General features: G+C 39.1%; 1 protein-coding gene across 1 annotated transcript in view; it reads right to left on the reverse strand.

Annotated features, from left to right (window-relative positions):
• LOC150086962 (uncharacterized) overlaps positions 1-12,330 on the reverse strand; it is a 270,054-nt gene that overhangs the window by 171,303 nt on the left and 86,421 nt on the right. The window contains exon 6 of the mRNA XM_090372337.1: positions 2,164-2,192. Within this exon, the coding sequence (XP_090228463.1) occupies positions 2,164-2,192 (29 nt within the window). The remainder of the gene's footprint in view (positions 1-2,163; positions 2,193-12,330) is intronic.

A 12,330-nucleotide genomic window follows, 5' to 3' on the forward strand; every position in this document is an offset into this window, starting at 1 on the left:
ACATACCTGAAAGGATTTATTGCACAAAAACTCCACATAAATTTTAGATGACCTCAAAGAACAGATTCATAGAGATCGTGATGAATCCCATCTCGCCAGGTTGTGTCGAAAGCTTTTTTGATGTCAAGATACATCATCACTAAGTGTTCATTCCTGAGAAATGCATTTCAAATTTTTCCTTCAGCTTTGACCACAAGGTCAAGTGTTGATCTACTTCTTCGAAAGCCATATTTATTTTGACTTAGAATATTTTCTGTCTCTAGGAACCATGTCAACCTGGCATTATTTTTTCTAATGATTTTCCTAAACAGTTAGTTAAAGCAATAGGTCCATAATTTGTTGGATCAAAATGGTCCTTTCCTGGTTTTGGGAAAGCTAATAATAGAATGACACCAGCTAGTACAGAAGTAATCCTCATGAAAGATTCTATTATATAGTTTTAGAAGAGCCAACTGGGACTCTTCACTCAAATGATATAACATTGCATAATAGATTTCATCAGAACCAGCAACACTATTCTTTGATTATAAGAGTGCACTGCGTAACTTGGTCATGGTAAAATGTACATTAAATAGAAGCTGGCATGTGGTTTTAAAATTCAGATTATATTTTTCTGCTTGTTGAATGAAAAGTTGGCTACTATAAAGAATTATACAAGGAGCGAGGGAATGATGCCAGCAGTGGGGAAGATGGATTGCAAATTAGCAACACATACGACATACCCGATATTCTTCCTGATGAGGTAGAACATGTGTTGAAGAAAATGAAGAATCAGAAAGCACCGGGGAAAGATGAAGTTACTGTAGAGTTGTTAAAATTAGGAGGAAGAGACATGACACAAACACTGGCAAGGCTCTTCACAAAACGCATTAGAAAAGGTGTGATGCCTAAGGAGTGGAATAATGCAATCATAGTTTTGCTGCATAAGAAAGGAGATAAATCAGAAATTGGAAATTATAGACCAATTAGCTTGTTATCCCACATCTACAAGTTGTTCACAAGGGTCATTACTAACAGATTAGAAAGAATACTTGATGAGAATCAAACAAAAGAGAAAGCTGGCTTTAGGACAGGATTCTCAACTATGGATCACCTTCACGTAATATCACAGCTAATGGAGAAAGCAAATGAATATAAAACACCATTATGCCTGGCATTTGTGGATTATGAAAAGGCATTTGACTCCATACAGCATAAGGCAATGTTTCGGGCACAAGAAAGACAAGGCATAGATCCCCACATATTATGATTTTGAAGAAAATATATGAGAATGCTACCTCTTTTATTAGACTAGACAAAGACAGTAGGAAATTTAAAATCGAGAAAGAAGTTCGACAAGGAGACAATATCTCCAAAGCTGTTTACTGCTGCCCTTGAGGAAGCTTTCAGAAGATTAGACTGGTCGCAGAAAGGAGTCAATGTGAATGGAGAGTATCTAAACCACTTATGATTTGCTGATGACATTGTGGTCATAAGCCATGATCTCAAAAATTAGAGGAAAATCTTAATCAGTTATGCAGAGTTAGTAAGGATTTTGGACTAAAGAATCATGAATAAAATGAATATGGCTAAAACAAAAGTAATGATGAACAAGTATGCCACAGAAAGGGATATAATGACTGAAGGAGCAGTAATTCAAAAGGTGGAGTCATATACTTATCTGGGACAAGTCATTAGCTGATAATGATAAATGGCCGGAAGTCAAGAGAAGAATAAATTTTGGATGGATAGCATTCAGGAAATATAGTGACATACTGAGGAGCAATATCCCAATTTGTCTGAACGGAAAATAATGAAGCAATGTATACTCCCCACCATGACTTATGGAAGTGAAACTTGGGCACTCACCAAAAGAATGGAACAGAAGCTTAGAACGACACAGCGAAGAATGGAACAAATTATATGGGAATCAGACTGCTAAATAAGAAGAGAAACACATGGATTAGGCAGCAAACTAAAGTAAAGGACATTCTTATCAAAACTAAAGAACTAAAATTGTCTTGGGCAGGACACATAGCTCAAAGACATGATGACAGATGGACTAAGAAAATAACAGAATGCTACCCAAACGGAGCTAGAAGAAAACCTGGAAGACAAAGGCGGAGATGGATAGATGAAATTCATGAGTTTGTGGGTAGTAAATGGATGGCCAGTGCTCAAAACAGAAGGAACTGGAAAGTTGCTGGAGAGGCCTTCATCCTGCAGTGGATTGAAAATAGCTGATGATGATAATGATGATCTGAAAGTTTTCACCTAATGAATTGGCAATTTCAAGAGGATTTTAATATTTCTTTCCCTTTTAGAAGTAATATTGGAGTGGTTATAGGAGGGTATTTCCTATTAATTATTCTGACTTTAGTCCAAACTGTTTTGATGTTTGTGGTTGTTAATAGTGGAAGCATATTGGGACCATGTCTCTTTTTCACTAATTCGTTGTATATGGTGAACTTTAGTTCTTGCTTTCTTAAACTGTATCAGATTAGCAGTGGTTGTGTGTTTGCAAAATAAATTCCAGTATCTAGTCTTCTCTTTTTTTTTGGCATTGCTACAGGCTTCATCCAACCATATTTTCAGGTGGGAGCAGGTTTTCATAGATTATTTGGGTATGGTAATTTCTGCAGCTGCCATTATTTTCTGAGTGATGTAACTTACTGGAGAGTCAAAGAGTGATTAGTCAAAAGTGCATTAGCATTAGTAGAGGCATTTGATGCAAGAAAGCAAGCTTATGCAGCATCAGCCAGAAAAAAAAAAAAACCCACTTCCACTTCACCCCTCTGTTCGTTCAAAATACCTGTCCAGCTGAGCCTTAAACTTATTTAGGCTATCAACCTCCACGACAAGAGATGGAAGTCTGTTCCACCAACCAACCACCCGCTGGCTAAAGGCAAATTTCCACACGTCTATCCTACATCTGTCTTTCCTCAATTTGAATTTATGCCCTCTCAGGTGATTATTCTGAGCGAGAGGAAGAATCCCATCAGCATTGAGCATGCTCAATCCATTCAAGGCTTTATACACCTCTATCAGATCACCTCGCTGGTGCCTAGTCTCCACACACTGTAATTTGCAAAACTTAAGCCTTTCTTCGTAAGAGCACCCCTTTGTTCCATTCACTAATCTTGTTGCCCTTCTCTGTACTCGTTCCAGCAGCTCTACATCCTTCTTGAAATGAGGCCTCCAGACCTGTATACAGTACTCTAGGTGTGGCCTGACCATTGCCTTATACAAGGGAATAATCACCTCCTTATCCCTGCTGGAAAAATTCCTGTATATCATTGACAATACTCCATGAGCTACTCTTGCAGCCCGTCTGCACTGCTCAGAGAACTTCATATCTGCCTGCACAACCACCCCCAAGTCCCTTTCATTCTCTACCACTGTCAGTGTAGTACCACAGAGTTGATACGTTGCTCTGGGGTTGCTGTTTCCCATGTGTAGTACTTTACATTTGTCAATGTTAAACTTCATTTACCACCTCTCAGCCCATCTGCTCAACCTTTCCAGATCCTGTTGCAGCAGCATAGTGTCAGTAGTGTCCTTGACAACCCTGCCAACCTTTGTATCGTCTGCAAACTTCGACATTAAGCTTGATATACCATCATCAATATCATTTATAAATACAGAAAACAATAATGGACCCAACACTGAGCCCTGAGGGACTCCACTAATAACATTAGTTCACGATGAGCAGTGTCCATTGATTACCACTCTCTGTCTTCTCCCCCTCAACCACCCCTTTATCCATAGCAGCAATTTGCCTCCAATGTCACACTGCTCCAATTTGTGTAGCAGTCTTCCATGTGCAACAGTATCAAAAGCCTTTCTAAGATCCAAGTATATAATATCAAAGTTATTCCCTGTATCCAGTTCTTTTGTGACTGCATCATAGTATCCAATCAAATTGGTCAGGCAAGACTTCCCCTTAACAAAACCATGCTGTGTCCAAGCTATAACTGAAGTCTTGTCTAAATGATCCTGCAGTGCTTCTTTAACCAGTGCCTCCATTAACTTTCCTGGAACAGAAGTTAAGCTCACAGGTCTATAATTACTTGTGTCAGCCTTTGATCCTCCTTTGTGAATTGTGGTCACATTTGCACATTTCCAGTCTATGGGTACCTCCCCTGAGTCCAAGGAAGCTCTCATAATTATGGCTAAGGGTTTGCTTACTTCCTTTGCTGCCTCCTTTAATATAACTGGATAGATCTCATCCACCCCGGGTGCCTTTCTTGTGTTTATTGTCAACAATTTCTCCTCCACTTTACTCCCAGTTATTTCAAGATTCTGTAGCATACTGCTAGAGCTGAATACAACCTCTGGCATTCCCCTCACTGAATAACTCCTCATGTGTGAATGTCGACGCAAAATATTCATTTAGTTTGTTAGCTACCTGAGCTGGATCATCAACAGTTGATCCATCAATATCAAGTGGACCAATCTGATTCATCCCCTTCCTTCTAGAGTTTACATAAGTAAAGAACTCTTTGCTGTTTTTCTTTGCATCCCTTGCCAAGGATTTCTTGTAATCTGCCTTCGCCTGCCTAACCTCCTTTGTAACTTGGTTGCATATCAACTTGTATCTATCATAGGCTTCTGTGTCATGTGTTAATTTGTAAGTATCCCATGCATTTTTCTTCTCTGCCATATGCCTCATTAATTCATCTGACATCCATTTAGGCCTAAACCTTGAACAATATTTCTTAGTTGGTATGTAAAGCTTATTAGCTTCCAAGATCAGTTCTTTGAATGCTTCCCATTTTGAATTTGCTGTTGGTAACATCATCAGTTGGTCCCACTGTATAAAATTTAAATACTGTCTCAGTCCATCGTAGTCGCCTTTACGGAAGCAATAACCCTTCCCTTTACCCCTAATGGTAATTACCTCTTTGAGTAAATCCCACTTCAGCACACTGTGATCACTGCCACCTAGTGGTTCATTTATCGGCAGATTCTTAATGCATGAAGAATCACTGCTGATAATCAAATCAAGAGTATTACTCCCTCTAGTTGCCTCCCGAACATGCTGATGTAGAAAACAATCATCCAATAAATCCACAAAAGCCCTGCTAGTGTGTGAGTGACCAGCCCCCAAATTCCAGTCAATATCTGGGAAATTAAAATCTCCCATTATAAGACTCTCTGATTTCCTGGCCCACTCTATTTCCCTGTACAGTTTCTTATTATACTCATCAGAGTCATTAGGCCTATAACACACTCCTACTCTCAATTTTGATCTCCCAACTCCTACTCTCAATTTTGATCTCCCAATGCTTATGTCACACCAAACTGACTCAACACTGCACTGTCCAGCGATGTCGACTGGCTTCACTTCCTTGGTTTTTATGTGTTTCTTAACTAATAGCATAACCCCTCCCCCCTTCCTATCCTGTCTATCCTTTCTGTAGACGTTGTACTCCCCAAATTCCAGTTCTGCATCCCTTATATCTGTGTGACACCACGTCTCTGATATCCCAACAATATCTGCCTTTGATGTTTTGAGCAATACCTCAAATTCATCAAATTTATTTACTAAACTCCTAGCATTGGTGTAAACGCAAGTATACCTGCACCTGTTTCTATTCTTAGCTACCCTAACACAACCCATGTGTTTACTTGTACCGCAATGGCTCCCAGCAGTCTCTGAAATATCATGCATCTTGTTTTTCAGGCTTCTGCTCAATCTGATAGAAGCAGTGCAAGAATCTCTTTCACCTCTGCCAGTGGCTACTGTCAATCTATTGGTCTTTGTCTCCCCCCAAACTAGCAGTTTTCCGACCCACCTAACACTGCCTCGATAGCATCAGCAAATATTCTTGCACCCTTTCTATTTAAGTGTATCCCATCCCTGTAGAAGCAATCTCTCCTGTTAACAAGTACAGTCCAGGCTGAAAAAAATTCTACCCCTTGAGCCTTGCACAATCTTTCCAGGGCCGAATTGATCGACAAGGCTCTCATCATATACTCCCTCCTATCGTGTCTGGGCAGAATTGCCGACACTTTCAAATTCAACCCTAATTCTCGGCTTTTGTTCAACAGTGACCTGTACTTGTTAAGTAATTCTGCCGGTGCATATTACTGGAAAGTGGTCACTGTTACAAAGGTTGTCAGTAACTGTCCAATCAATAATAGGAAACAAGTTTGGCGAGAATACTGAAAGGTCAATGGCAGAAGCTGACTTTGAGGACAGATATACATATGTGTGGCTGCCATTATTTAACAATGGCAAGTTGTGCCTTTCAAAAAATTTTTCAATAAATTTACTTCTCTTATCAAGATGCAAGGAACACGACACGGGGTGATGCCTATTCCAGTCACCCAAGATATAAAAATGTGGTGGCAGCTGAATAACCAAACCATCCACATCAGCAATAGTGAATGAATTAGTGGGAGAAAGGCATAAAGAAACGACCATTATTGCTATTACAACTATAGCTGCCTGATCTATAGTTGTAATAGCTGCCTGATCTATAGTTGCTATTACAACTATAGATCAGGCAGCTATTGCTTCTAAAGTTGTTTGCAGAGGGATAGGTCTGAAGGGAGTTCACCAGCAATGATACCCCTCCATGAGTAATATTACAGTTGTTCCTATCTTTTCTTAGCATTATGTGATGTTTTATGCTCATAGATATTTGAGGGGTCAGGTTTGTCTGCTGTAGACAAAGACCAGTTGGCTTATATTTGGTAATTAAGTCATAAACATTGTCTAAGTTAGCTTGGAGACAACGACTCCACTGAACGATTCTATGCATTATTGAGGATTATCGGGTTTTTTTTTGGTTTTTTTTTTTTTTTTTTAGGAGCATTAGCAACTAAGGCCATATTGCTCCGGGATATGCGGTGGTCATTCTCTGACCTTTCCACATCCTCCGTATTTGGTGGTGACGGGCTCGAACCCCGGTCTAATCAAGAAGCATGTGCTATGCACTGCTGCTCCTTCCCACCTGGCTACGGAGGCGCCCTGAGGATTATCGGGTGTGTCTGCTTGATTATGAGATGCAGTTTGTTTATGCCTGTCTATTCTTTTTTTCTCCTTTTTGGGAATATTGGCCTGCTGATGTCCATGTCTTCCTCTGCATGAATTTCAAGAAGTGGATCATCCTCGTGTGATCTTTTCTATCTCTTTTTTCCTATGGTATCAGTACGGGATTTTTGATTCTCTCCTTCTGAACTTGTTTGCTTTATAGTTACTGTACAGACTGGCAGTAACATCAGTGGTGTATTTACTGAAAGAGTTTTTTCTGATGGGTAGGGCATTCTTTTAGTGAGGAAAGGGCTGATCCTGCCCAGTCAGACATTGACATGCTTGGAGGAACTGAACAATCAGCCTATACCATTATGGAGCATTGTTGCTTTTGCAAAATTGATGCACAGGAGGATGATTTACTGCCACTGTATGGCACTTTGTGTTCAACTCTTATACTTTCGAATTTTCCTTTCTCTCTGCCATTGGGTACACTCCTTTGAGTATGCCAAATGATTTCCTTGGCAATTTGGCTAGCACTGAATTTGGCAGTGCAGTCTGTGTGAATGTACTCTTTTGAACCACAGGAGGCACAGACTGCATGGGAGTGCCCAACTTTTTGGCACTTAAAACAGACTGGGTTAGAAATGTAAGGTCGAATTTTACATCTCAAATATCAAATACAGTCTGTTCTCGTATAGCACGATAGTTGTGTTCCTAGAAACCCTCGTGCAATGCAAAATCGTGCAATATAAACAACAGGCCCTATGGGAAAAGTGGGGTTAGGTGCCGACCACCCAAGATTGAACACACAATTGGAACCAAAACATTACCAAACACAATAAATAATCGGGTAATTTTAATCGTTATAAAATACTTACGTATTTTATAACGATTAAAATACGTAATAAAAAATAATATTATAATATTTTTTATTTTTATTATAATATAATAAATAAAAAATATTTATTTTTTATTATTTATTTAAATAATAAATAATTTATTAATAAAATAGTAAAAAATTTATTATATTAAATAAAATAGTCGTAATAAAATACTTACGTATTTTACAATACATAAGTATAAATTATAATACGTAAGTCGTAATAAACTGCTTACGTATTTTATTACGACTATTACGTAATAAAATATTGCTAATGGTTTTGCTTCTATCGTAAGCAAACTTGTTTTTTGTTTGATTTTCTATCCAAACAGATGACAGCCGTTGCATCACTTCCAATTCTTTGTGTCTTAATCTAATGGATTTTAATTACACTTTGAGTTGTTCCTGCTATGAAAGTTGTTTTTATTTTCCTGCATTCTTTCTAATTCTCGGCGTTGCCTCATTTCGGTCTGTAGCACGTGCAATATCACATGGTCTTTCATTTTGCTCAAAGCGTTTCACAATTTCATATTTTTTCTCTATCGACAGAGGCGGACTGGCCATAAGCCTTACCGGGGTAACCCCGGTGGGCCGGAGGCCGGTGTGATTTTGGCCATAAACCGTAGTATGAGGCCACTATAAATTTTCCCGGGTAAGAATTTTTGACCCAGTCTGCCTCTGTTTATCGACATTGCTTTTTTTTTTTTTTTTTTTTTTTTTTTCTCTCTGAATCTGCAGCGTCTTCGCCAGGACGCTTCCTTTTCACACCTTTTAAGTATTTTACTAATTTTTAGGGAATAAAGCACAATTACAAAACTAAGAGGCACGCTTGATACGCATAAACAAAGCTGCGCGTGTGGAGCAACTGAATAAACAAAACCGTAAAGGCAGAGATACACTATTAACACCTCACATTTTACTAAAGCACATTTCTGGGGGTTACTACCATAAAACAATTTCCAGTTGCGTTTCGGCTAGTGGAATCTGTTATAAACTGGTAGTAAACTCCATCTAATTGCATTTGCGATTATATCGATAGCTGGAATTGTGTTGGTTTTTAGGTTATTATGGTGAAATGTGTTTCCCCTTCACTGATATAAAAAACAAATACATTTTCAGAATCTTCTCTTCATTCCTATCGTGTTGCGTTCGTTTGGGGTGATTCTGCGATCGACTGCCATTTCTTGTAAACAGAAAGGCGAATCGTGCATAAGCGAATTCAGTTCGTGTTATATAAGATATCGTTCCCCTATTTATAAATCGTGTATGATCGAATTCGTGTAATGTAAACACGTGTTATACGAGGACTGACTGTATGGTGGTGTACTGAATGTAAGAATGACTGTCCAAGTAGGAGTAAGTAAAGAGGGTGCTGACTCTCTTTAAAAATTACAGCTGTGAATTGCAGGCTCCGAAAAAGTGATAAGTGTTTGCCTTTTTATTTACCTAATTGTTATTTTATATTGTACTTTATACATAGTCTTATAGTTATGCTGGTTATTTTTATTTTTAATTTAGATAAAGAAGTTTTTGTAGATTACTACTTAATATACGTAAAACCGTTATTTCGTTCGACTCTTGCAGTCATTGTTTTTGTATAGAGTGGTAGGGAATTCATTTCAGTTGTGTTAACTAGGTAGCTCTAACATATAATTATGTAGCGTAATACGCATCACTGTTTCTATTAGATAGCGTAGTATTGACATTTAATTAATTAAATTTATTGATCTTATTAATTTAAAATATCATGCCCCAGACTAGAGCAGCAGAGCAACGGGCACAAAATGGTAGGAGTGCTGTGACTCAGGGGAGAACTGAGGGGGGGGGGCGATTCTCCAACGCATCACAGCCCAAAAAAATGTGCAACTTGTGAAATGTTTGCGAACTCTCTGGAACAGAACATGATATTGCCATAGGGGATGTCTTTGTGTGTGTGTGTGTGTGTGTGTGTGTGTGTGTGTGCGCGTGTGCACACGTGCGATGTAAGGAAATCAGGTGACAACTCAGTGTTATGGGCCTATATGAGAGCTTGAAGGACAGGGTGGATGACCTCGAAGGATCTAAATTGAGGGGCCCATCAAGCGCTCAGCTGCCCACATCAACACCAGAGCTTGCACTTGGTCATCGCGTGGCACCCCCAGTGCAGAATCCGCTGGTCCCACAGGAACTAGTAGTTGTTTGTGACTCTAATTTCAGGGAAACGGCGAACATGCTTTGTAAAAAGGATAGGTGAATAGGACCAAGATATGTCTGCCGGAGGCAAAGGTTGATGACGTTGTAGAGCGGATATCATCTTTTAAGGGTACAAAAGGTAATATAGTTGTACACATTGGCATTAATGATATTAAGAGTAGGAGACCGGCAGAATTACTTAACAAGTACAGGTCATTGTTGAACAAAAGTCGTGAATTAGGGTTGAATCTCCCTATCGTGTCTGGGCAGAATTGCCCAGACACGATAGGAGGTAGTATATGATGAGAGTCTTATCGATCAATTCGGCCCTGGAAAGATTGTGCAGAGCTCAAGGGGTAGAATTTTTTTCGGCCTGGTCTGTACTTGTTAACAGGAGAGACTGCTTCTACAGGGATGGGATACACTTAAATAGAAAGGGTGCAAGGATATTTGCTGATGCTATCGAGACAGTGTTAGGTGGGTCAGAAAACTACTAGCTTGGAGGGATACAAGGACTAATAGTAGCTGCAGGAAGAGGTGAAGGTGATTCTTGCACAACTTCTATTAGAATAAGTAGCGACCTGGAGTGAAGGGTGTTGGGGGTTTCAGGGACGGATGGCAGTCATCGTGAAATAGGTGAGTATATGGGATGTGTTAGGGTAACTAGGAATAGGTGCATGTATACCAATGCTAAAAATATAGTAAATAAATTTGATGAATTTGAAGTGTTGCTCAAGATATCAAAGGTGGATATTATTCGGATAGCAGAGATGTGGTGTCACCCAGATATAAGGAATGCAGAACTGGAATTTGGGGAGTACAATGTGTACAGAAAGGATAGACAGGATAGGAAGGGCACACAGTTGATAGATGACTCAGCAGTTCACTGTTCATAGATGAACAGTGAACTGCTGAGTCAGTTTGATGTGACATAAGCACTGCAAAAGCAAAAATAAGAGTATGAGTGTGTTATAGGCCTAATGACTCGAATGAGTACAATGAACAATTGTACAGAGAAATAGAGTTGGCTAGTAAATCAGAATGTCTTATAATGAGGGATTTTTAACTTCCCAGATATTGACTGGAACTTGTGGGTTGGTCATTCACACACACACTAGTCAGACTTTTGTGGATTTATTGGATAATTGTTTTCTGCAGCAGCATGTTCAAGAGGCAACCAGAGAGAGTAATACTCTTGATCTGGTTATCAGCAGTGATCATTCGTGTATTAAGAATTTACAGATAAAGGAACCACTAGGTGGCAGTGATCACAGTGTACTGATGTGGGATTTACTTAAAGATATAATTACCATCAGGGGTAAAGGAAAGGGTTTTTGCTTCCGTAAAGGTGAGTACAGTGGTCTCAGACAGTTTTAAATTCTGTACAGTGGGATCAACTGACGATGTTACCAACAGTAAATTCTAAGTGAGAAGCATTCAAGGAATTAATCGTGGATGCTACTAAAAGTTTCATACCTAATAAGAAATATTGTTCAAGATTTAGGCCTAAATGGTTATCAAATGAACTAATGAGACTCGTAACAGAGAAGAAAAATGCATGGGATGCATATAAATTATCAAGCGACTTAGAAGCCTATGGCAGATATAAGCTAGTCTGTAATCAGATCACAAAGGAGGTTAGGCAGGCGAAGGCAGATAATGAGAAATCCTTGGCAAAAGATGCTAAGAAAAATAGCAAGGATTTCTTTACTTATATAAACTCTTAAAGGAAGGGGATGAATCTGATTGGTTCACTTGTCATTGATGGTTTGACTTGACATCGATGGTTGATGATCCTGCTCAGATAGCAAACAAACTGAATGAGTATTTTGCATCTACATTCACACATGAGGTATTATTAAGGCTTGAAAATGTCAGAAGGTTATGAAATTGTAGCAGCGTGCTTAATGATTTTTTAATAACTGAGAGCAAAGTGGAGGAGAAATTGTTGAAGTTAAACATAAGAAAAGCACCTGGGGTGGATGGATCTATCCAGTTATATTAAAGGAGGCGGCAAAGCAACTAAGCAAACCCTTAGCCATAATTATGAGAGCATCCTTAGACTCAGTGTCGGTTCCCACAGACTGGAGATGTGCAAATGTATCTCCAATTCACAAACGAGGATCGAAGGGTGACACGAGTAATTACAGACCAGTTAGTTTAACTTCTGTTCTGGGTAAAATAATGGAGTCACTGGTTAAAGATGCATTGCAGGATCATCTAGAAAAGACTGCAGCAATAATTCAGACACAGCATGGGTTTGTTGAGGGAAAGTCTTGTCTGACAAATTTAATTGGTTATTATGATGTGGTTA

This window comes from Mastigoproctus giganteus, chromosome 4, assembly GCF_048544385.1.
Source record: "Mastigoproctus giganteus isolate SK-2022 chromosome 4, ASM4854438v1, whole genome shotgun sequence".
NCBI lineage: Eukaryota > Metazoa > Arthropoda > Arachnida > Uropygi > Thelyphonidae > Mastigoproctus > Mastigoproctus giganteus.